Here is a 27,381-nt window from a genome sequence, read left to right on the forward strand (position 1 = left end):
GCAAATTTGTAGACCGGATGTAGTTCATTTGCACAGAGGGCTGGGTATTCATAATTAATAATAATTTAGAAGCTGAAACTCACAGCAGGATTTTTAAAAGGGTTTTGGAAGAGGTGTCTCTATGGATGGGAAGGTTGGAAGGCATGATGGGATTGTTGAACGAACTCTCCCTTATGGAAGTGAAAATTTTATGCTGAGGAAGAATAAAACGTAGAAGCTTTTGAGATGTGGATGAAGGACTGAAACTTTTGTGTGGCTGAGCAGTTTGAACAGGAGTGAGGAGTGGGAAACCGAAAAAAGTTTTTAGATGTTGTAGGAGAGGTGCTGTAGAGGGAGGGTCCTAGGTTCGCAGAAGCCGGAGAGTTCATGCGAGATAAGAGTGGCGCAAGTGTAAAGTTAAGTTAAGTATACCTTCGATTAACCAGACCACTGAGCCGATTAACAGCTCTCCTAGGGCTGGCCCGAAGGATTAGATTTACTTTTACGTGGCTAAGAACCAATTGGTTACCTAGCAACGGGACCTACTGCTTATTGTGGAATCCGAACCACATTGTAGCGAGAAATGAATTTCTATCACCAGAAACAAATTCCTCTTGTTCTTCACTGGACGGTCGGAGATTCGAACTCGCGACCAACAGAGTGGTAGCTGAGAACGGAACCCGCTCACCCAGCGAGGAACTAAGAGTCAACTAACTTCTCATAAGCCTTTCCGATAAGCTGGACGTGACGGCTGATGTTATGGACGGTTAATGCCATGGGCCACTTCCCCCCCTCTCCCTGAAATCTGGAAAAAAAGTAAATTAAATTAAAGGTATCCTTATTATGTTGCATAATGCTTGTATGCAGTATATAACTGCGTTATTCTTTCAAGAAATGTTTGTTTTCAGTTGAACAGTGTATGAAACTGAATAAATTTGAATTGCAAATTTTACAATGTGAACAACACATTTTAAAGGAGTTCGTTTCTCCCACTGGTCTACGGGCTTCTCCAAGAGGAAGATCCCCGCGCTGGCATAAGGCTTACTAAATAAAAAAAATGAAAATAACATCTCACTTTGGCTAAAAAAGGACGAAGAGAAGAATGAGCGACTGGCCAGAATGACTTGCTGTGAACCCGTATCCTGAACGTCCCCGAAATTTAATGGGTTATTTTATGATCCGTGATTGAGACCGAAATAAAGACTGAATTTAAATTTGAATTTGAAGAGATCAGTGCCATGCTTTCAAGATTTTCTACAACCCGTAATCTGAAAATGAAATGAATTTTCTATTTCATACTGACTCTAAACATTGGACCATGAATGCAAATACAACTACGGATAAGTAAAAAAATGGGAAAAAAAGATGACTGGCCAGGTGTTATTGCTCAGGGGAAAACGAAATAACACGGTACATATGTGCAAAATTTCACCTCATGATCAGAATCATAAGGCGAAGTTCCAATAATTTTTTGTTCTAGCAAACTGCGTCATCTGACAGTGGGGATGCTCCTTCGAGCGCCAGACTGCGCCGTTCAACAACGATGCGTCTTCGTTTACCAACTTTTTTTCAAGTCTATTTTCATCTCGCTCTTCTGCAATGTTTTTCCTCACGTCCTTTTCTTCTTCTTCTTCTTTTTTTTTTCTTTTTAGGAATGAGATGGAACGTCTTCTGGTTCGATCCGGATAGATATTATTGCCCCGAGGAGTTCTAGACAGTGATCTATAACAGTTTTTTTTTCTTTAGTTTTTAATTTCCCGTTTTCGTGGAGCCGAGAGGAAGAAGACGACGGGGCAATGCTAATGACCCGACCGAGAGAGTATAAAACCTGGCCACCGGTTGCTCCGGACGTCACTTGTGGTTGGATCATCTCGCCTGTAGTCTGATTCGGAAGCTGAGGAACCAAGGTAAGGGCATAGAGACAGTGTTTGGTCTAGATACGCTTCTCGAGACTGTTGTTCTCTCTCTCTCTCTCTCTCTCTCTCTCTCTCTCTCTCTCTCTCTCTCTCTCTCTCTCTCTCTCTCAATTGTTTTAATACTGCTTTGTATCGTAATACTTGATGAACTTAAAATTCATATCATATCTCTCTCTCTCTCTCTCTCTCTCTCTCTCTCTCTCTCTCTCTCTCTCTCTCTTCTCTCAAATACTGGTATGTATCTTATTACCTGATGAACTTAAAATTCATATTTTATCTCTTCTCTCTCTCTCTCTCTCTCTCTCTCTCTCTCTCTCTCTCTCTCTCTCTCTCTCATTGTTGTCATTTCACAAAAGTCTTATTGTCATTAGGTATGATACACTGATATGTATCCTATCATTTGATGAACTTAAAATTCATATTTTCTCTCTCTCTCTCTCTCTCTCTCTCTCTCTCTCTCTCTCTCTCTCTCTCTCTCTCTCTCTCTGACTGATTTCATTTCACATAAGTCATTTTTAGCCCTATGTATGATGCACTGGTATGTACCTTATTTGAGGAGTGTAAAATTCATCTCTCTCTCTCTCTCTCTCTCTCTCTCTCTCTCTCTCTCTCTCTCTCTCTCTCTCTCTCTCTCTCTCTCAGAAAAGATTTTAGTGTCTGCTTTTTGTGACAATCAGTTTGCAAGGCCATGCTGCCTTTCCTTTGTTTTAAGAAACTTGACAGAGAAGAACTGGAGTTTCGTAAATTTAATTTAGGCGACTTATCGTAAATTTGACACGAATCTTTTAAAAATGGTTTGGATGAACTTTCTCGAAGAAGACTTTCGATCGGTATCTTTAATGAAAATTCCACTTTGCAATTTCTGTTTTCTTCGATATCTTCGTCACACAACTCACACAAGACGCACACACAAACATACACACATACACACATACACACACGTACATATATATATATATATATATATATATATATATATATATATATATATATATGTATATATATATATATATGTGTGTGTGTGTGTGTGTGTGTGTGTATGTGTGTGTAGTTAGTATGATTTTGTGCGTATGTGTGTTTGCGTCTGTTTCACCATTTTGACCAGTTATGGGGTCCTCCACCTGTAATGATTAGTATAAAAAATGTTCATGGTCGACGGGTGATGAAAATTGCCAGATTGAAGCTAAGTGAGGGTTTTACATATTAAGAATTAGAGAAATTACAATCAAAGTCTGTTTCATTTTTGCCTCTCCTTATTCGGGAAACAGGGAAACAGACAGAGAGAGAGAGAGAGAGAGAGAGAGAGAGAGAGAGAGAGAGAGAGAGAGAGAGAGAGAGAGAGAGTAATGTTGCTGACATGAGAGAAATATATATATATACAGTTTATATATGTATGTATGTATGTATGTATGTATATGTATGTATATGAATGCTACAGCTTAGTTCCTGAAAATTATGTTAGCTATCGGCAAACATTTCTCCTCCCTCTTTTACAGAAAATATACTCCACCAAAGAGTTCATAACAACTGTTAAAAGCTGTTTTCCTCTGAGTTTCGTTGCCTTTATACCAATTGCCATTGACTGATTTTGGACGGAAATGTCCAGTTACTGAATGTTTTCAATTATATAACAAATTTAAGATAACCATATTCGTGAATCACACACACATATGTAATATATGAATATATGTGTATGCGTATGTGTAAGTATATGTATACAATAATGGAATCGTAGTTAAACCATGATATAATTACCTGTCTGAATGTGTATGTATCTGTCATTGCCTGATCTAACTGCATGCATTAGTACCATCGTAACTTAATCTCCCCCAAAATTAAGCAATTTTAGTAGCTTTTCCATTCATGCTCAAGTTCGTCAGAAGTAGTTTTCGTGACTGCATAGCTCTTGACCTGAAACTCCTTATATAACTTATGAAAAAATGATCTCCATTTGCAGATGATGGTGAACCAAAGAACCGTGGCACTTCTGGTCATCTTCCAGGCAGTGATTGCCTCCGCTGCTCCCTACCGCCCAGATGGAGGTGGATCTGCCAGTGTTGGGTCCTCTGGAAGTACTAGCTCTGGATCCACAGGAGGCGCTGATCTTGGATCCACCGCAGGTGCCGGTGTTGGATCTGCTGGAGGCGCTGGTCTTGGATCCACCACAGGCTCTGGTTTTGGATCTGCTGGAGGCGCTGGTCTTGGATCCACCGCAGGTGCCGGTTTTGGATCTGCTGGAGGCGCTGGTCTTGGATCCACCGCAGGCTCTGGTTTTGGATCTGCTGGAGGTGCTGGTCTTGGATCCACCGCAGGTGGCGGTTTTGATCTGCCGGAGTTGCCAGTATTGGGTCCGCTGGAGGTGCCCTTGGTAGCTTTGGAGGCCTCCCTACACTTGGAGCAGGTGGTTTAGGCATCAGCCTTGAATCAGAAGAAGTTGGCCTAAATTCTGGGTACGAAACGAGATACAGCGTAGACAGTTCCAGAGAAGATAACTCCCGGGAATTTGGTAACAGATCACCACTTATGTTATGGTATAGAGTGTGAGTATATTAAGTTATGCCGTATAGAATGAGTGAACATTTTTGAAACTCAGCCTAAGTATGATGCAGCTGAATGTTGATTATTTCAACCTAGCCATGTCAACGACCTGTGCCTTACAGTTTATCATTCTATAAATCTATTGAATGGTTTTGAAATGGTCTAAGTTATGGGAGAAAAGTTTAATATATTTGTCACTGAAACCAAGTTTTCCCCAGTCTGTGAAATACATTTTTTGTATTTCAGTAAAAAATAGTTTTACTACTGTTAGTTTCATTAACCATTACTTTAGAGAACTAAAAGTTACTGCAATGCATCTGCTGAGTCATGCTGTAGAAGTATTCGTTTGTGGTGTGTTCACCGGGCTGAGAAAGAAACATGACCAATAACTCACGAAAACTTGGATAATTTAGAATTCTGATTCGTTCCCAGACCTATTGAATCTTTAATCAGTATTTTTTTTACTTGAATGAAAAAGAAATCTCCGAGATACACAAAATAACAGGGTTAATGAGATTAATTCACTCTAATGTAAAAAAATCTATGAGCAGACCAAAGCCTTGGTCTTGAGTGGACTCAGAAGATGTAGAGCCTTTAGCCTTGCAACGTTGCACCTTCTGCAAATACAATTTATTTATGCATATGTATGTATATTGATACACACACCTGGAAATGTAAAACTGGTTCACAGTTAAATATTCACTGTATTATGATAAAAAAAAAGTATACCTTAGTTAAACCAGACCACTGAGCTGAATAACAGCTCTCCTAGGGCTGGCCCGAAGGATTAGACTTATTTTACGTGGCTAAGAACCAATTGGGTACCTAGCAACGGGACCTACAGCTTTTTGTGGATTCCGAACCACATTATAGCGAGAAATGAATTACTATCACCAGAAATAAATTTCTCTAATTCTTCATTGGCCAAAGAACAAAGGTTCTTAAGAAAGAAAACTGCAGTTGGTCATCTGTAAGCTATGCTACTGAACCCTCGCAGCAGGATTTTTAAGAGGGTTTTGGAAGAGGTGTCTTTATGGATGGGAAAGTTGGAAGGCACGATGGTATTGAGAACGAGCTCTCCACTATGGAAGTGAAAATTTTATGCTGAGGAAGAATAAAACGTAGACGCTTTTGAGATGTGGATCAAGGACTGAAACTTCTGTGTGGCTCAGCAGTTTGAGCAGGAATGAGGAGCTGGAAACCGAAAAAAGTTTTTAGATGTTGTAGGAGAGGTGCTGGAAAGAGAGGGTCCTAGAATCGCAGAAGCTAGTGAGCTCATGCGAGATAAGAGTGGCGCAGTGTAAAGGGTCAACTAACTGTTAATGAGCTTTCCCGATGAGCTTACGTAACGGCTGATGGTGTAGTTCTCCTTTTGTTAATGCACTTGAGTTTCATCCCTGAATCAGAGTGAAGGTGATTTCTAGAAAACTTCAGATCCAACCCCAGTGCAAAAATGTATAATTGCTTACCCGAAATGGATTTACAATCAGAGAGTATACAATCAGCATCTTCCTATTTACTGAAGAGCCAGGATATGGCTATATTTTTTTAGCTAGAATCTAGTTATATTCAAGAACCAGAATATGGTTTTATCTAAGAGCCCAAATATTGTTTTTACTTAAGAGCCAGGATATAGTCATGTTCAAGAGCCAGAATATGGTTTTACTTTAAGAGCCAGACTATGGTGATATTAAAGAGCCAGACTTGGTGACATTAAAGAGCCAAAATATGATTTTACTTAAGAGCCAGAATATGGTTATGTTCAAGAGCCAAAATATAGCGCCATTTAAGAGCCAGAATATGGTTTTACTTAGAGCCAGAATATAGTTATAACAAAGAGCCAGAATATGGTTTTAATTAAGAGCCAGAATGTGATTTTACTCTAAAGCCAGAACATAGTTATATTCAAGAGCAAGAATATGGTTTTATTTAAGAGCCAAGATATTGTTTCACTAAGAGCCAGAATATGGTGTGGTGATGTAATATTTAGCTATTTAATTGTTTGTACTTAAATTATATACCTCTTTATGATAGTAAAATCTAATTATTATTCCTTGCTGAATTTAGCTAATTATTATTATTATTATTATTATTATTATTATTATTATTATTATTATTATTATTATTATTATTATTCCTTGCTGAATTTAGCTAGAATCTTCGTTTTTTAACAGATATTGTCAAAATTCCAGATAATTCAGGAATTAATGAGAAAATGTCAAAAATAGCATTTTCAAGGTTAACCCTTGAAAAAGAGGCAAGACTGGAAAAGCAATTACCGACAGGGTTAGCGGATTCGAAGGTAAATGGCGTTTCCTGGGAAATGAGAATCTATTCCTTTTTCTTTCGAGTAAAGGAGTGTTCTTGTAAAATACCGTAGTTATTAACCGAAAGCTTTTTGAAAAAAAGATATATATATGTATATAACTAAATATATATATATATATATATATATATATATATATATATATATATATATATATATATATATAAATAACTTCTTGTACTTATATTATATACTTCCAGTTTACTTTGATATCAAGCTCTCTTTGATGCTAAAAAACTACAGGATAATCATTTAATACAAAATAAAGCCTAAATTTAGATAGATAAATGAGACAAATAAGTTATAAACTACCCAGATAAGCATTTTTGGCAACCGGTTTAATAGCACGCACAAATATAAATAGCTCTCTTATCTATCCATGTATCTATCTGTCTAAACACACACACACACACACACACACACACACACACACATATATATATATATATATATATATATATATATATATATATATATATATATATATATATATTATATGTATATATGTATTTATAAATTGAAAACTGGAGGTTATTTTCAGGCAGGCATTCTTTGCATAAGTATACAAAAACAGGCATCAGTGGAGTATTTACGTGAGATAAACAACATGACAATAGGAATTCTAATCCTACGCTTTTTGAATGACCTTCCGAAACTTTTCAAGGAGAGAGAGAGAGAGAGAGAGTACCCACCAGTTTACTTGTTTTTTGCACTCGTCATTTGGTTCTTAACCTGCCTTCTTATTCCGAGAAGAGCGTTCATTTGGGTACGGGCTGCTTCACAAAATCGCCCCTTAACGACAGATGAAAAACGAAATAAATCGAGGATAAGCAGCCACCGTGAAGGATTGTGAAACTGGGAAATTGCGTAGAGTCGGGGTGGTGGTAGTAGTACTAGCAGGAGCCGTGGTAGGACTTCATCACTATAAAGCAAGGACTTTGGACTCCCGCACTTCATTCGGAGAGCCGTCAAGTCACTTGGAGTTGGTCCTCGCCAGGAGAAAATAGCTGCATCGTAAGTCTTTAGTTTACGGTATATTTGTGACGACCCGTTTTCTTTATATTGGACCTGTAACTCAGTGTTCACTTTCTTTGAAAGGTGGCGTTCTATTCACAAAAGGATCCCTTGGGGAGTTCTGTGTGGTAGAGAGAGGAATTCTCACGCTGTGCAAACACACACACACACACACATACTTATATACACTCAAATATTAAGCCACAAATACCTCTTAGTATCGGATTTCATCCACCTTAGGAACACCTGACGTCCAAATTATATAATTATAACTGCACGTATCTGGCCCAGGGTAGATGAACTTAATTATAATTCATTTTGGGTGTAAGTTATTCCTCAGGTAAAGGAAATTTGATATTCAGATTCCGTAGTCGTTTAAAAATCAGGATTATATACACACATACACATACATATATATGTGTGTGTGTGTTTGTATGTGATATTATCATATCATTTCAATATAGAATATACTTAAAATAATGTTTTAATTTCCGTTTTCAACTTCCATGCGGTGCATATTGACAGGGCCAGAAATAATTAGCTTTCCGCTAAGATGTCATTCTGTGAGTTGGTATAGCTCTCCTTTTGTTTTTGATTTTGATTATTGTTTCTCTTAATGTTCGTTTTTTTGGGGATTTTTGAATGAATTTTAAAGTTAATGTCCGCAAATCGTTCTTCGAATTCTCAGATATGAGTATGGATCTATTCAAGAAAAACATTCAGTGGTGTTTTGTTCAACAATAAACCCTTGTAGATTTGATAATTGAAAATAAAATGTAACGAAAGAGAATGTGTATGAACGAAGTTTTCTTAACGGTTCATTATTTAAAGAACAGAAATCTAAGTGTGAATAATAAAGAGAACAGTTGCCTGTTCTATTATATCCTACCTGCCTGTTCTATTATATTCTACCTTAAAAAGTGAATTTTTTTTAATAACTTTAATTTTTCTAAGATGGTTGAATACCCCGTCCATTATTACAGTGGGCTTTTCTGTACCTGTAAACACTCCAGTATCAAAAGAAAAGTACAGATATATTCTGTCTCTCTGTCTATCTGTCTTATTGGTGGGTCAAACCCAGACTGACACTTCAATACCAACATTCATTAATCTTTGTTATTCTCGAATCGCAGATGGTGAAACAGAGCACTTGGGTGATCTTCGGAATTCTCCTCCTCTGCCAAATCCTGCTGACCTTTGCCCACCATCATTACGGGCAGGGAGGAGGCCAACACGACCACGATGATGACGGCTACGAAGGGCACGACCACGATGAAGGCGACGGCGGTCTTGGCTATGACAATGGAGATGGTTACGACAGGCATTGACAGAACTGAGAAGTCTTCTGACGAATGGCCGTGTCCTCTGACGTCAACTCTATTTTCTTTTTCTTCTTCTGCTTTTCTTTCAAGTCTCTGAGTCGCGTGAATTTTAAGGCTTAATTTTGATCTTGGTTCCTTTCTATTTTCGAATAAAAAGCTATAAAAAAAAATCAAAGTGTTTTTCTTGACATTACCGAGATTCTTGGAAAGATAAACATTCAATTAGGGCACATAAATTCCCACCTGTGAATGCATGTGCGAAAAAACAGGTGTCCGAAGCCCAAGGGCACATGAACGTTGCCGAGTGTTGCTGCTGTCTAGGTGAAAAGGGGTTTTGATGTATATATGAGAAACAGAAGCGGCCACTTCTTCAGAATGAAAGTGAAGAACAGATGTGCCTACTTCATTACAACGCGTGTTGTCACCAGTAATGTTGAAATGTGTACAACACACACAGACGCACACACCTATATATATATATATATATATATATATATATATATATATATATATATATATACATATATACATATGTATATATAATATATATATTATATATATATATATATATTATATATATATATATATACCTATGTATATATATATAATATATATATATATATATATATATATATATATATATATATATATATATATATATATATGTATATATATATATATATATTATATAATATATATATATATATAATATATATATATATATATATATATATATATATATATATATATATATATATATATATATATATATATTTATACAAAATATATGTGAGTGTATATATGTATGTATGTATATATATATATTTTATATATACTATATGCATGTATGTATACAATTTGACAGTCATGCATATCTCCTCCCTTTCACATGATAGTAAAATCCTGCTCTCTCACCACCATCCAGCAACACGACGGGCATTTACATTTTGTTTCTTCGTCTGGCGTATCAAACTCTGGACTTCCCAATACCTTGCAAGTATACTAATCTTCTCTGGTTCCAAGCGCAAAAAACCGGATGGCTGACGGATTTAGCGAACAAAAGTGATGTCAACAAGTTGCAAGACAGAACGATACCAAAGAAGAAGCGACGCGAAGATTATAAACAATTTTTTTTCGTTCTGAACATTTCTCGGTTTATCGATGTGTGTCAACTGGCGTTGCAACGGATTCGTGAACGAAGCCATTTGGATATTTATTTCGTTAGAAATATTAAGCGTGCGGTAAAAAATATCATGAAAACAAAGCTCGTGGCAATGAATGATAAGAGAAGTATTTGCATCTATTACGGCTGCAAGTAAGTATTCAATTTACAATGAATTTACACAGTTGAGCTTGATATTCCCGTGCGTGTAAAGTCTTCTCGAAGATTAATTGCCCCCAAAATTTCAGAAACGACAATCTTTACCTTTCTGATATAACTTTTGAGAAACACTGCATCAACGGAAGTCGTAGAATGATCAAAGGGCAATATCCTTCGAATATTAATGTGCATTAAAAAGATAAATTTAAATATTGCATTGTGCACTCGCACTGCCTTTGCGCTGACAGTTGGCATTGGCTCAGATGAACTCGGCATTTCCATGTCGTGCTAATGAGAGTTAGCAGGTAACGCAATTTTACAGAAATGATGTCATGCAGAGGAAAACAATAGCTTCATATAAAGTAGGATTCTCAGAAGTATCAAGCACTGAGTGGACAAGGACCACCAGGCATCCAAGAGGGGATTAATTTTATCATACTGTTGTTACTTACTTTATATCAAACATCTGTATGGAAGAAACCCTTCAGGCGATTATTATGCGAAGAGGGATTCTATAGAACATAATGTCTGTAAGTGACATAAGACAAAATGAAGAGAAAAATTAATAGAAATTATATAAACACATACATATATGTATATATATAATATATTATATTATAAATATATTCATGATCCAGGTTTTCAGGGGAAGGTCTTTCCTTGGAAACTTGGTTCGTGTGTCCACTAAACCACCACTCCTACCCTCTGATATATATATATATATATATATATATATATATATATATATATATATATATATATATATATATATATATATATATATATATATATTTATGTATATACATATATAATATATATATATGTATATATATATATATACATATATATATATATATAAGTATATGTATATACAGTATATACATATACTTGGTAGACGCATACTGTAGAACAAAAACGAAATATGTTCGTGGCTACGAGAGTGAAATAAAGAGACTATTCTATAACCACGTAGGCTCACAATTGCGCAGACTATTACCTCGTGCAATCAGAGCTTCATAAAACACTGAAAATGAACAAAGACCCGGATGTTTATTAAACGCAGTTAACGTCATTTTGAGGGCCACCCCCTTAATAAGAATTCAACTGGTTTTGGGTAGAACTTTAACAGCCCACAAATTGTCATGTCACGTTGGTTTTCGAAGGTCAAGATTGACGCCTGCGCTGTAGGACCTCTCCATGAACTGTGTGGCGGGATGCGAGGTTTCATGAAGAAGATAAAAAAATTACTACCCGTAAAAAATATTGATTTCATGGCCTGAAACTAATAACGGAAGGTAAGCTAAGGTTTTTCTTTTTGTATATAAAAAAGTTATTTCGTTAGGATATTTTGCTTCAGGAAATAGTGTAAGTCCTTGGAAAGAACCTTACTTTGAAGTTTTTTATTCAATCGCGCTTATTCCTGTGCCAGGAAAAATCATAAAATCAGGTAATGAACACTGAGTAAATTGCCAGTTTAAAAAGAAAAAAAATTACCTCTTTAATAAAACAGTATATATTATAATCCGCCTTGCTTTCCATTCTGTGTTGTGTACTTTTGTACTTAAATTGAAAAACTGATAAACAACGTGATTGAAAAAGTATTTTTTCTTATTCAAAACCTCTCCTTTTTTTTTTCAAAGACCTGTGCACTGACCAGTAAGTTTTCTGTGTTCTCAAGATCGCGTGTTTAGTCCAACGACTGTTCTCGTGTTTGTTTGCGCCTTTGCTTGAGAGCTAGTAGCATTTTCTGTAATTTAGACCAAGTCATAGTTCTTGAGAAAACAAGGAAGCAATTATTCCGTTTCTGTACAGCATTCATAAACATTATTATTATTATTATTATTATTATTATTATTATTATTATTATTATTATTATTATTATTATTATTATTATTAGTACTTTGCCCTCAGAAATCCTTCGATATCCGCCACTTCCATTTCTTTATCCAAAACTTTAACTCACCAGGCAATAAAATGATTTTATTTATTCTTAGTCCCATGGTTTCCATTCTTTCTTTGGCCACATTTTCTTAGCTCTTTCTTCCATTATTTTCATAATTTCTTTTGTCTCTGCTATCTCCAAAACCCTTTCTAGTCCGGAACCGGATTTCCACCTCTTTATAGAGTCAATTTGTTTTAAAATTCACCAAAGCATCCAATCTATGCAGGGAAATACGAGGGACATGAGTCATAAGCGACCACCGGTTCTTTAAGGCTTCCAAACAGATCTACCGACCCGCCTGCCAGTTGTCTGGTATTTTTATAACTCAAAGTTTTCTGGGACCCGATGCGTCTGAGAAACCACTAAATAATTGGACAAGCATTCACCGTCGTGCTCTACAATTACATACATGCTAAAGCAGGATATGCACCACTTAAATTGCCATCAAAATGTGATTCTTTATCATTTTGCTTATGAAACGACGCAGGATGCAAAAGATTTTCAGGTCTTTTTACGTGTTTCGAACGCAGGAAACCTCAAATTGGCCCCCCTTCTATTTTCCTAGATAATTTATGGCGTCTCTGTTTCTGCTTGTCATCCGCTTGAGAAGCCATTCCCACTGGGAGGCTACGTAAGATTCCCCGTGCCAGGTCAGGAGAGGGGTTTTCTTTTTTTTTTTCCCCGGGAGTTACCAGGATTGGCCGAGGACACGTGAGGGTGACAGAGGCAGCTACACCTACAGGTATAAAAGGTGGGCTTTCCCTCACAAAGCAAGCATTCGGTGTCTCTCAGCGAAAGCAGAATCTTCTTTACAGAAGCACACGCCAAGGCAAGTAGCTGGAAGGTCTTTCCACTTCAGTCGTTATTGTTGAGAGTGTACCCATACAGACGAAAGTGATAGTGTAAGACAGTGTCGAAACGCAAATATCGGCCCTAGGGGTGATAAGTACCGGTCGAAGCTTGGATCCAGGAACCGTCATTCTGAGTACTTATTGGTGGACAGTGATGAGAGAAGGATTAGCCCCGTGCTAGACTACGGCAAATCTTAACGTGGAGTTTATCATCCGTAGACTATTGCCGTTACACAAAGAAATGTATAAACTCTCGTTACGTTTTGTCATTTACTTATTATAGAATAGACTAGTGCAAAAATTAGCCCTGTTTCTAGACTCTCACAGGGCTTGCCCGAATGACCTCTTATGGGAGGGGTCAAAATCGTAGCAAGGTCAAGTTAAAGAAGTTGGACAGCTAAATGAGTAGAAACTCAATGAATAGGAGAGAGGAGGAAAAATAGACGTTAGAAAGTGATTGCCCCGTAATTCCATTCTAGCTAGGCACACTGTAAGCAGCGTAAGCTCACCATGGGCATTTACAGTTTTGACACTCATTACTTTGTCGACTCCTTTCACGAATGGCTCTTTCGTGTGAGAGACTAAAGCTTCATATTAAACTGCAAAGATACAGTTTTTCTTTAAATCTTTACTCTAAATTGTGAGCATGAGATATTTTATATATAATCAACAACACTATGTATGTTTTCAATTTAGTTATGCTGATTTTCGTATAAAGGCCAGTTTTTAGAAAAGAGACAATCTCTCTCTCTCTCTCTCTCTCTCTCCTCAGGCTATCCATACAAATGTTTACAAGACATGCACGTGCAGGCGTGAGCATACGCACAGAAATTTAATATACAAATGTGTACATCATATACTTCATTTTTTCTACAAATATGACCATTACATTTTCTGTTTATTTGGATTTACCAAACACTTTTCGTTATACAGTCTTCAAAATTTATCATATTTCTGCTTTGGAGTTACTCAGAAGCGCACCTTAATCTTGATTTTGTTCACGAGCATTTTTTTGCTTGCTCCCATACATATTTAAATGCAACCGTGACGACCCCATTAGAGAGAACATCACAATCAGCAAAAGCGAACCTAGAATCTCAACTTTGCTTTCCAGATGAAGGTACTCGCCAACCTGAGCATGACCTTTGCCCTCCTCGTCGTCCTCATCATCGCCATGACCTCGGCCACCCCATGGAGGCCAGGAGTCGGCGGTTACTTCGGCGGCGGTAGGCCCGGATTCGGCGGTGGAAGCTTCGGTTACGGAGGCGACGACAGCCGAGAGTTCGGCTACGACAATTCCCTTGAAGTTAAAGGTTACGGAAGTCACGGCTGGTAAGCATCGGTATCCGGCCGTTGCCTCAAGGACGCTTCCAGGACGACTGCTGGACCCTCGATCGGATAAAAGAAGCTGATTTTTCATATGATTTTTGTTTGTTTGTTTTCTCTTTGTAAACTTTTCCTACTGTTTGTCTGAAAGTAACCTTGAAGAGATGGATGCCTTTGACTAACTTACAATAAATTTGAAGTTCACGGTTTTTCTGCGGTTTTTATGCTCCCATTCGCTAAAATCACTTTTAAATGTTATCTGCGATCTCTGAGATTGCAAGTAATACAAATCAGATATCTAATACATAGTCACAATGCAAACTGAATCAGTTGATTGAATAAAAACAATTCAGCAGGGTGAGCAACCTTGGTTAGAAAATTAGCGCCTGCATAATGGTAAAGAAGATGATGTCCAATCTTCCTGATAGGTCACTTATTTGTTTTATGATGGCAAGGCCTGCGCCTTGTCTTTGCAGAATGAACAAAGGCTCTGGAGCTACACATACGCTCACATACATGTAGACACACACTCACACACACATGTATATATATGAATATATATTGTACTATATGTGTGTGTACTGACAAATTCACCAGATCTATTGAGCTACGCAGAGAAAGTAGAAAGTTAAACCCACTGAAAATCCGAATATTTGACAAAATGCAGCATTTCTCCTTTCCTATGCCTTTGGTAATATACATATATTATATATATATATATATATATATATATATATATATATATATATATATATATATATATAGGGTAGACAAAAAGGGAATTTGAGAAACAAGCATTATCAATTAACCTATTCAGTTTCCGTGCTGTACCAAGCTTTAACCCAGAACACACAAGAGACTAACTGCATCAGGTGTTCAACGTCCTTGGCGCGGAACTTCGACTTCCATTTCTAATGTCAACTTATTCTGTAGCTCGGTCTTTTCGAGTTGCGTTCAGTCGTTCGTTAGTGTTGGGTGTTGTTTTCTATCAACTTTTAGTTTCAGTGTGGCTGCTCGATGGACGTCGTTGTTTGTCTGGGAGGGAGAGTTGCGATCTTGTTTGAGAGTTTGCGTAGTGAGGTGGTTCGTTTTCATTATGGGGAATTATTTGCCGGTTAGTCTAGTTTTGCCGTTAGCCATTTGTGGGCAATCTACATTATACTGAGAAGTTAATCTTTGTACTTTTATCTTAAGAAGCCATGGGAAGAAGCCAATCTGGCTACTAGCACTGAAGTTGATTTCGACACCAGAAGCCATGGGAAGAAGCCGATTAGGCTACTAACACTGAAGTTGATTTCGACACCAGAAGCCATGGGAAAAAGCCGATTAGGCTACTAACACTGAAGTTGATTTCGACACCAGAAGCCATGGGAAAAAGCCGATTAGGCTACTAACACTGAAGTTGATTTCGACACCAGAAGCCATGGGAAAAAGCCGATTAGGCTACTAACACTGAAGTTGATTTCGACACCAGAAGCCATGGGAAAAAGCCGATTAGGCTACTAACACTGAAGTTGATTTCGACACCAGAACCCATGGGAAGAAGCCGATTAGGCTACTAACACTGAAGTTGATTTCGACACCAGAACCCATGGGAAGAAGCCGATTAGGCTACTAACACTGAAGTTGATTTCGACACCAGAACCCATGGGAAGAAGCCGATTAGGCTACTAACACTGAAGTTGATTTCGACACCAGAACCCATGGGAAGAAGCCGATTAGGCTACTAACACTGAAGTTGATTTCGACACCAGAAGCCATGGGAAGAAGCCGATTAGGCTACTCAACACTTGAGGAAGAATTGGGTATAGTATACCAACACAAAGGGTGAGTATTTCTGTTTAATAAACAATGCTAACTTAATTGTTAAAAGCTGATGATTGGAGGCTCTGCCCAAAACCTTGAAGTTTTTATACTGAACTGAAATTTGCATTTATCGGCATGATGCCTGAAGTTGGAAAATTCGGAATTTGAAAGTTTAGTGCCACTTCTATAGCTGACAGCTCTGTGGCTGTCGATTTGGACGTAACCTGTGTGGATCCTATACAGGTTCCTCAATTACATCGACGACAAGTAAGCTTATAAATAACACGGGAAATCATTAATGAGTCCAAACGGTCTTTGAAGCTGAAAAGGCTACCGATAGTGGGTGGGTTTGTGGGTATAATGTTGATTTTCACAGCAGGGAGATGGCTAGATATCAAAGCTTGGAGTTCTTTATAAGAGATTGTATTATAAATGAAAGGAAGACTGGCATAGAAAGGTAATCTAAGAACGTTAGGAGCAGGATCAAGCGGAACAAAAATATGATTGAAAATTTTGGAGATGTATTTAATAAATTGAGAGGGGAAAACAGTTGCTATTAAAGCATTTTTGCAAGAACGTGATTTCATTGTGAAAAGTTTGCCAACTAGAGGATAAAGCAAAGGCTCGGTGAAACATAGTTTACATGGCATTAATCTTAAAGTTAAAGAAGGAAAACTATCCAGATTTGTACCAAGACTAGTGAATGTCTTTTTTTTTTAAAACTGAAATAGAGAAACCTTGAGAAGATCGTGTTATTGAAATATTTAAAAAATGTAACTGATCGTTGGTCTCGTGTTCAGTCGTGAATTTGAATTAGTGAAAATTAAAAACCTCTTAGCATCAAACTAACTTCTAAAAAGTGCAAACGTTGTCATCTGCATACCTTTTATAAAATAGTGGATGGTAAGTAAGGGGGCAAGTAGCAAGCATGTGCTCTTCCAGCGAGCTCATGAAGATGCCCGCGAAGAAGAGACCCAGTGGAGAGCCCATGCCCATACCATCAATTTGTGAGTAAGAACAACCGTCATTAACAAAAACAGTGCTCCGCACCGCTAGATCTAAAAGTTTCTAGAAACCGCTCTTATAGAAACCATTAAAGGAGACTTGTCGACAGGAAAAAGCTGACGTCAAATAATATCAATGGTCTGTTGTACAGGTACATTCTCAAGCAAGGACCAGCTCTTCGTTTGGTGAGTCGGTAGAGCTGCGGACTGTCACTCGATGGGCCGGAGTTCAATTCCCCGGCCGGCTGATGAAGAGTTAGAAGAATTTATTTCTGGTGATAGAAATTCATTTCTCGCTATAATGTGGTTCGGATTCCACAATAAGCTGTAGGTCCCGTTGCTAAGTAACCAGTTGGTTCTTAGCCACGTAAAATAAGTCTGATCCTTCGGGCCAGCCCTAGGAGAGCTGTTAATCAGCTCAGTGGTCTGGTAAAACTAAGGTATACTTAACTTAAGCAAGGACTCGACATCGCAGCTGACCATAACAAGACCCAAGTCCTGAGCAAGAACAGTATTTTTGAACATATGAATTTTTAAGGCTGTAATAATTTTCAGCCAAAGGGCAAGCATGGGAACTAGATGCTTTGCCTGTTTGCAATTGGTCTTAATGTAAGACGCTACAATAGGGCGGATAGGAACATTATCTTTGTGGGCCTACATTTTCCTAGTCCTATTATTTTCACCATTTTCTTTGTCTCTCATCTCACTTTGATTCCAGTTTTGTAACTATATTCCTCCTGTTCACTTTCCCCGTTATATTCCGGAACCAGATTTTCTGGCAAAATTGTTTTAATATTCATCAAAGCATCCAATCTATGCAAGGAAATACTAAAAACATGAGTCATAAGCGACCACCTGTTCTTTAGAAATTTTAAAATAAATCTACCGACCGCCTATCAATTGTCTGGTATCATTATTGCTCAAATAAAGTTTTCTGGCACCTGATGCATTGGACACAAATATTAGAATCTAACTAAAATCATAAACAAAGCATCTGAGAAACCGCTAAACAATTGGACAACAATTCACCGTCAGGCTCTACCGTTACATAAATGCTAAATGAGGTTGTGACTTATAAAATTAAGGCGCACCGCTTAAAATGACGTCAGAGTGTGGTTCGTCATCATTCCGCTTCTGAAACATCACAGGAAACAAAAGATTTGCAGGTCTTGACGTGTTTCTAACGCAGAAAACTTCAAATGGACGCCTGTTTTCTTAAGTGAATTATGGAGGCGCTATTTCTGCTTGTCATCCGCTTGGGAAACCAATACGACTGGGAGGCTACGCTTAATTCCCCGTACCAGGTCAGGAAGGGTTTTTTGTTAATTTTTTTGTTTCCCGGGAGTTACCACGACTGGCCGAGGACAGGTGTGGGTAACAGAAGCCGGAACACCCGCTGGTATAAAAGGGGAGCATTCCAGTCACAAGCAAGCATTCAGTGTCTCTCAGCCACAGCAGAATCATCTTTCAGAAGCCCACGCCAAGGCAAGTAGCTGGAAGGTGTTTCCACTTTGGTCGTTACAGTTGATAGTGTGTCCATACAGACGAAAATGATAGCATAAGGCAGGGTCGAGACACTAAGTACCGAGCCTAGGGATGTTAGGTACCGCCTCAAAACTTGGCGTAAGGCACCGTCATTCTGCGTACTTATCGGTGGCCAGTGGTGAGTGAGACGGATTGTTCCCGTGCTAGACGATGGCAATTCTAAACGTTGAGATTATCGATCGCTGTTACACACACAAAAAAATTTATCAACGCACATTGCTTTTTGTTATTTACTGATTATGAAATAGACTAATAAGAAATTAGTCATATTTCTAGACTCTCATCGGGCCTGCCCTAACGGCCTCTTATAATGCGAGGGGTCAAAATCTAGCAAGGTCAAGTTAAAGAAGTTGGACAGCTAAATAGGTAGAAACCAAATGGAATAGGTGTGAGGATGAAAAACAGAAGTCAGAAAGTAATTGCCCCGTAATTACCTTCTAGCTAGGCACACTGTAAGCGGCATAACCTTAACATAGGCATTTACAGTCGTGACACTCATGAGTTTGTCGAAGCCTTTCACGAATGTTTCGTTGTTGTGAAAGATCAAGGCTTCTCATTAAACTGCAAAGAAACAGTTTTTAAATTCATATTTTAAATTGTGAACATGAGATCTTTCACATTTAGTCAACAACATTCCGCATCTTTTCAGTTTAGTCAAGTTGATTTTCGTATGAAGGCCTCTTCTTTTGAGAAAAGCAACAACCTTCATTTGAAACTGTGCAGTTCTCGGGCTGTCCATACAAGTGTTCACAAAACACACACATGCAACGTGAGCATACACACATTTAATGTGTAAATGTGTACATATTTCAATTTTCTTTAAATATGACCATTACGTTTCCTGTCTATTAACAAAACACTTCTAGTTATACTGCCTTCAAAATTTTTCGTATTTCTGCTTTCAAGTTACTGATAATCTCACCTTAAACTAGATTATCCACTCACCTCACACGAACGAGCGAAACAAATCCAACGTTTGTTCATGAACATCTCCTGTTTACTCATATATATATATATATATATATATATATATATATATATATATATATACAACATATATATTATATATATATATATATATATATATATATATATATATATATATATATATATATATATATATATATATATATATATATATATATATATATAGTATACATACACACACACACACAACCACGTGAACCTCATTAAAGAGAATATGACATTCAGCAAAAGTAAATTTAATCAACTGTCGACCGTTGCTTTCCAGATGAAGGTACTCGCCAACCTGAGCATGACCTTTGCCCTCCTCGTCGCCCTGGTCATCGGCATGACCTCGGCCATCCCTTCGGGGGCAGGAGGCTTCGGCTACGGCTTCGGCGGCGGTAGGCCCGGATTCGGCGGTAGAGGCTTCGGTTACGGAGGCGACAACAGCCGAGAGGTCGGCTTCGACAATTCCAGGGAAGTCGGAGGTTACGGAAGCCGCGGCTGGTAAGCATCGGTATCCGGCCGTTGCCTCAAGGACGCTTCCAGGACGACTGCTGGACCCTCGATCGGATAAACGAAGCTGATTTTTCATATGATTTTTGTTTATTTGTTTTTACTCTCTAGATTTTTCCTACTGTTTGTCTGAAAGTAACCTTGAAGAGATGGATGTCTTTGACTAACTTACAATAAATTTGAATTTCACGGTTTTTCTGCGGTTTTTATGCTCCCATTCGCTAAAATCACTTTGAAATGTTATCTGCGATCTCTGAGATTGCAAGTAATAATCTAATACATAGTCATAATGCAAACTGAATCAGTTGATTGAATAAAGACAATTCAGCAGGGTGAGCAACCTTGGTTAGAAAATTAGCGCCTGCATAATGGTAAAGAAGATGGTGTCCAATCTTACTGATAGATCACTTATTTGTTTTATGATGGCAAGGCCTGCGCCTTGTCTTTGCAGAATGAACGAAGGCTCTGGAGCTACACATACGCACACACACATGTAGGCACACACAATATATATATATATATATATATATATATATATATATATATATATATATATACATATATACATATATATATATATATATATATATATATATATATATATATATATATATATATATATATATATATATATATATGTTACAGTCAACATGCGTAATCAGTCATTACGCGTAATGACTGAAATTTCAGTCATCACGCGTAATGCACTTAGGGACATTTGATCCCCCAGGAGCTAGTACTAACCTCGGCGAAACAGTGAGTCACCTACACTGTTTCGCCGGGTTTAGTACTAGTCGCTGGGGGTCAAATGTATTTCATAAATGTTTAGTACTAGCTCCTGGGGGATCAAATATCCCTAAGTGCATTACACGTGATGACTGATAGCATGTTGACTGTAACATAGATATATATATATATATATATATATATATATATATATATATATATATATATATATATATATATATACTATATATGTGTGTACTGACAAATTCACTTTAGATCTATTGAACTACTCGAGAAAGTAGAAAGTTAAAACCTCTGAAAATCCGAATATTTGACAAAATGCAGCATTTCACCTTTTCCATGCCTTTGGTAATATACAGTGTATATATATATATATATATATATATATATATATATATATATATATATATATATATATATATATATATATATAGGGTAAACAAAAAAAGGGAATTTGAGAAACAAGCATTATCAAATAATCTATTCAGTTTCCAATCTGTACTAAGCTTTAACCCAGAACACACAAGAGACTTTCTGCACACTTTCTGCACTAAGTGATCAACGTCCTTGGCGCGGAACTTCGACTTCCAGTTCTAATGTCACCTTATTCTGTAGCTCGGTCTTATCGAGTTCCATTCAGTCGTTCGTTAGTGTTGGGTGTTGTTTTCTTTTTGTCTTTTAGTTTTAGTGTGGCTGCTCGATGGACGTCGTTATTTGTCTATAAAGGTGAGTTTCTATTTTGTTTGGGAGTTTGTGTAGTGAGGTGGTTCGTTTTCATGATGGGGAATTATTTGCCGGTTAGTCTAGTTTTGCCGTTAGCCATTTGTGGGCAATCTACATTATACTGGGAAGTTAATCTTTGTACTTTTATCTTCAGAAGCCATGGGAAGAAGCCGATCAGGCTACTAACACTGAAGTTGATTTCTACACCAGAAGCCATGGGAAGAATCCGATTGACTACCCAACACTTGAGGAGGAATTGGGCATAGTATACCAACACAAAGGGTGAGTGTTTCTGTTTAATAAACAGTGATTCCTTAATTGTTAAAAGCTGATGATTGGAGGCTCTGCCCAAAACCTTGACGTTTTTATACTGAGCTGAAATTTGCATTTATCGGCGTGATCCCTGAATTTGGAAAATTCGGGATTTGAAAGTTTAGTGCCACTTCTATAGCTGACAGCTCTATGGCTGTCGATTTGGACCTAAGTAACTTGTGTGGATCCTATACAGGTTCCTCAATTACATCGACGACAAGTAAGCTTATAAATAACACGGAAATCATTAATGAGTTCAAACGGTCTTTGAAGCTGAAAAGGCTACCGATAGTGGGTGGGTTTGTGGGTATAATGTTGATTTTCACAGCAGGGAGATGGCCAGATATCAAAGCTTGGAGTTCTTTATAAGAGATTGTATTATAAATGAAAGGAAGACTGGCATAGAAAGGTAATCTAAGAACGTTAGGAGCAGGATCAAGCGGAACAAAATATTATTGAAAATTTTGGAGATGTATTTAATAAATTGAGAGGGGAAAACAGTTGCTATTAAAGCATTTTTGCAAGAACGTGATTTCATTGTGAAAAGTTTGCCAACTAGAGGATAAAGCAAATGCTCGGTGAAACATAGTTTATATGGCATTAATCTTAAAGTTAAAGAAGGAAAACTATCCAAATTTGTACCAAGACTAGTGAATGTCTTTTTTTAAAAACTGAAATAGAGAAACCTTGAGAAGATCGTGTTATTGAAATATTTAAAAAATGTAACTGATCGTTGGTCTCGTGTTCAGTCGTGAATTTGAATTAGTGAAAATTAAAAACCTCTTAGCATCAAACTAACTTCTAAAAAGTGCAAACGTGTCATCTGTATACCTTTTATAAAACAGTGGATGGTAACTAAGGGGGCAAGTAGCAGCATGTGCTCTTCCAGCGAGCTCATGAAGATGCCCGCGAAGAAGAGACCCAGTGGAGAGCCCATGCCCATACCATCAATTTGTGAGTAAGAACAACCGTCATTAACAAAAACAGTGCTCCGCACCGCTAGATCTAAAAGTTTCTAGAAACCGCTCTTATAGAAACCATTAAAAGGAGACTTGTCGACAGGAAAAAGCTGACGTCAAATAATATCAATGGTCTGTTGTACAGGTACATTCTCAAGCAAGGACCAGCTCTTCGTTTGGTGAGTCGGTAGAGCTGCGGACTGTCACTCGATGGGCCGGAGTTCAATTCCCCGGCCGGCTGATGAAGAGTTAGAAGAATTTATTTCTGGTGATAGAAATTCATTTCTCGCTATAATGTGGTTCGGATTCCACAATAAGCTGTAGGTCCCGTTGCTAAGTAACCAGTTGGTTCTTAGCCACGTAAAATAAGTCTGATCCTTCGGGCCAGCCCTAGGAGAGCTGTTAATCAGCTCAGTGGTCTGGTAAAACTAAGGTATACTTAACTTAAGCAAGGACTCGACATCGCAGCTGACCATAACAAGACCCAAGTCCTGGGCAAGAACAGTATTTTTGAACATATGAATTTTTAAGGCTGTAATAATTTTCAGCCAAAGGGGCAAGCATGGGAACTAGATGCTTTGCCTGTTTGCAATTGGTCTTAATGTAAGACGCTACAATAGGGCGGATAGGAACATTATCTTTGTGGGCCTACATTTTCCTAGTCCTATTATTTTCACCATTTTCTTTGTCTCTCATCTCACTTTGATTCCAGTTTTGTAATTATATTCCTCCTGTTCACTTTCCCCGTTATATTCCGGAACCAGATTTTCAGGCAAAATTGTTTTAATATTCATCAAAGCATCCAATCTATGCAAGGAAATACTAAAAACATGAGTCATAAGCGACCACCTGTTCTTTAGAAATTTTAAAATAAATCTACCGACCGCCTATCAATTGTCTGGTATCATTATTGCTCAAATAAAGTTTACTGGCACCTGATGCATTGGACACAAATATTAGAATCTAACTAAAATCATAAACAAAACATCTGAGAAACCGCTAAACAATTGGACAACAATTCACCGTCAGGCTCTACCGTTACATAAATGCTAAATGAGGTTGTGACTTATAAAATTAAGGCGCACCGCTTAAAATGACATCAGAGTGTGGTTCGTCATCATTCCGCTTCTGAAACATCACAGGAAACAAAAGATTTGCAGGTCTTGACGTGTTTCTAACGCAGAAAACTTCAAATGGACGCCTGTTTTGTTAAGTGAATTATGGAGGCGCTATTTCTGCTTGTCATCCGCTTGGGAAACCAATACGACTGGGAGGCTACGCTTAATTCCCCGTACCAGGTCAGGAAGGGTTTTTTGTTAATTTTTTTTGTTTCCCCGGGAGTTACCACGACTGGCCGAGGACAGGTGTGGGTAACAGAAGCCGGAACACCCACTGGTATAAAAGGGGAGCATTCCAGCCACAAGCAAGCATTCAGTGTCTCTCAGCCACAGCAGAATCATCTTTCAGAAGCCCACGCCAAGGCAAGTAGCTGGAAGGTGTTTCCACTTTGGTCGTTACAGTTGATAGTGTGTCCATACAGACGAAAATGATAGCATAAGGCAGGGTCGAGACACTAAGTACCGAGCCTAGGGATGTTAGGTACCGCCTCAAAACTTGGCGTAAGGCACCGTCATTCTGCGTACTTATTGGTGGCCAGTGGTGAGAGAGAGGGATTGTTCCCGTGTTAAACGACGGCAAATCTAAACGTTGAGATTATCGATCGCTGTTACACACAGAAAAAATGTATCAACGCACATTACTTTTTGTTATTTACTGATTATGAAATAGACTAATAAGAAATTAGTCATATTTCTAGACTCTCATCGGGCCTGCCCTAACGGCCTCTTATAATGCGAGGGGTCAAAATCTAGCAAGGTCAAGTTAAAGAAGTTGGACAGCTAAATAGGTAGAAACCAAATGGAATAGGTGTGAGGATGAAAAACAGAAGTCAGAAAGTAATTGCCCCGTAATTACCTTCTAGCTAGGCACACTGTAAGCGGCATAACCTTAACATAGGCATTTACAGTCGTGACACTCATGAGTTTGTCGAAGTCTTTCACGAACGTTTCGTTCTTGTGAGAGATCAAGGCTTCTCATTAAACTGTAAAGAAACAGTTTTTTAAATTCATATTTTAAATTGTGAACATGAGATCTTTCACATTTAGTCAACAACATTCCGCATCTTTTCAGTTTAGTCAAGTTGATTTTCGTATGAAGGCCTCTTCTTTTGAGGTAAGTAACAACCTTCATTTGAAACTGTGCAGTTCTCGGGCTGTCCATACAAGTGTTCACAAAACACACACATGCAACGTGAGCATACACACATTTAATGTGTAAATGTGTACATATTTCAATTTTCTTTAAATATGACCATTACGTTTCCTGTCTATTAACAAAACACTTCTAGTTATACTGCCTTCAAAATTTTTCGTATTTCTGCTTTCAAGTTACTGATAATCTCACCTTAAACTAGATTATCCACTCACCTCACACGAACGAGCGAAACAAATCCAACGTTTGTTCATGAACATCTCCTGTTTACTCATATATATATATATATATATATATATATATATATATATATATATATATATATATATATATATATATATATATACACACACACATATATATATTATATATATATATATATATATATATATATATATATATATATATATATATATATATAATATACATACACACACACACACACAACCACGTGAACCTCATTAAAGAGAAAATGACATTCAGCAAAAGTAAATTTAATCAACTGTCGACCGTTGCTTTCCAGATGAAGGTACTCGCCAACCTGAGCATGACCTTTGCCCTCCTCGTCGCCCTGGTCATCGGCATGACCTCGGCCATCCCTTCGGGGGCAGGAGGCTTCGGCTACGGCTTCGGCGGCGGTAGGCCCGGATTCGGCGGTAGAGGCTTCGGTTACGGAGGCGACAACAGCCGAGAGGTCGGCTTCGACAATTCCAGGGAAGTCGGAGGTTACGGAAGCCGCGGCTGGTGAGCATCGGTATCCGGCCGTTGCCTCAAGGACGCTTCCAGGACGACTGCTGGACCCTCGATCGGATAAACGAAGCTGATTTTTCATATGATTTTTGTTTGTTTTTTCTCTCTAGATTTTTCCTACTGTTTGTCTGAAAGTAACCTTGAAGAGATCGATGTCTTTGACTAACTTACAATAAATTTGAATTTCACGGTTTTTCTGCGGTTTTTATGCTCCCATTCGCTAAAATCACTTTTAAATGTTATCTGCGATCTCTGAGATTGCAAGTAATAATCTAATACATAGTCACAATGCAAACTGAATCAGTTGATTGAATAAAGACAATTCAGCAGGGTGAGCAACCTTGGTTAGAAAATTAGCGTCTGCATAATGGTAAAGAAGATGGTGTCCAATCTTACTGATAGGTCACTTATTTATTTTATGATGGCAAGGCCTGAGCCTTGACTCTGTAGAATGAACGAAGGCTCTGGAGCTACACATACGCACACACACATGTAGACACACACAATATATATATATATATACATATATACATACATACATATATATATATATATATATATATATATATATATATATATATATATATATATATATATATATATATATATATATTACAGTCAACATGCGTAATCAGTCATTACGCGTAATGACTGAAATTTCAGTCATCACGCGTAATGCACTTTAGGGACATTTGATCCCGCCAGGAGCTAGTACTAAACACGGCGAAACAGTGAGTCACCTACACTGTTTCGCCGGTTTAGTACTAGTCGCTGGGGGTCAAATGTATTTCGCCGTGTTTAGTACTAGCTCCTGGGGATCAAATGTCCCTAAGTGCATTACACGTGATGACTGAAATTTCAGTCATTACGCGCAATGACTGATTACGCATGTTGACTGTAATATATATATATATATATATATATATATATATATATATATATATATATATATATATATATATATATATATATATATATATATATATATACTATATATGTGTGTACTGACAAATTCACCAGATCTATTGAACTACGCAGAGAAAGTAGAAAGTTAAAACCTCTGAAAATCCGAATATTTGACAAAATGCAGCATTTCACCTTTTCCATGCCTTTGGTAATATACAGTGTATATATATATATATATATATATATATATATATATATATATATATATATATATATATATATATATATATAGGTAAACAAAAAAGGGAATTTGAGAAACAAGCATTATCAAATAATCTATT

The 27,381-nt window shown here is 37.5% G+C and overlaps 1 protein-coding gene and 4 long non-coding RNA genes across 5 annotated transcripts; all 5 read left to right on the forward strand.

Moving 5' to 3' along the window:
- The first annotated feature begins 834 nt into the window (after positions 1-834).
- LOC136854186 (uncharacterized) lies at positions 835-4,697 on the forward strand. Its single transcript, XM_067130493.1, has 2 exons — positions 835-1,886; positions 3,853-4,697. The coding sequence occupies exon 2, from the start codon at positions 3,853-3,855 to the stop codon at positions 4,303-4,305; it is 453 nt and encodes a 150-aa protein (XP_066986594.1). The 5' UTR covers positions 835-1,886; the 3' UTR covers positions 4,306-4,697.
- A 2,571-nt stretch (positions 4,698-7,268) lies between these two features.
- LOC136853916 (uncharacterized) lies at positions 7,269-9,270 on the forward strand. Its single transcript, XR_010857577.1, has 2 exons — positions 7,269-7,773; positions 8,907-9,270. It is a non-coding gene; the product is annotated as an uncharacterized lncRNA (long non-coding RNA).
- Positions 9,271-13,049: 3,779 nt separating this feature from the next.
- Positions 13,050-14,744, forward strand: LOC136853917 (uncharacterized). The gene is made up of 2 exons (XR_010857578.1): positions 13,050-13,187; positions 14,324-14,744. It is a non-coding gene; the product is annotated as an uncharacterized lncRNA (long non-coding RNA).
- Positions 14,745-18,441: 3,697 nt separating this feature from the next.
- Positions 18,442-20,566, forward strand: LOC136853918 (uncharacterized). Its single transcript, XR_010857579.1, has 2 exons — positions 18,442-18,830; positions 20,143-20,566. It is a non-coding gene; the product is annotated as an uncharacterized lncRNA (long non-coding RNA).
- Positions 20,567-24,112: 3,546 nt separating this feature from the next.
- LOC136854190 (uncharacterized) lies at positions 24,113-26,327 on the forward strand. The gene is made up of 2 exons (XR_010857660.1): positions 24,113-24,594; positions 25,908-26,327. It is a non-coding gene; the product is annotated as an uncharacterized lncRNA (long non-coding RNA).
- Positions 26,328-27,381: the final 1,054 nt, after the last annotated feature.

Source organism: Macrobrachium rosenbergii, chromosome 28 (assembly GCF_040412425.1).
Source record: "Macrobrachium rosenbergii isolate ZJJX-2024 chromosome 28, ASM4041242v1, whole genome shotgun sequence".
NCBI lineage: Eukaryota > Metazoa > Arthropoda > Malacostraca > Decapoda > Palaemonidae > Macrobrachium > Macrobrachium rosenbergii.

What these genes read in the sequence shown, in the direction of transcription:
- LOC136854186 (XM_067130493.1), top strand. Translation starts at nt 3,853, where the DNA reads ATGATGGTGAACCAAAGAACCGTGGCACTTCTGGTCATCTTCCAGGCA.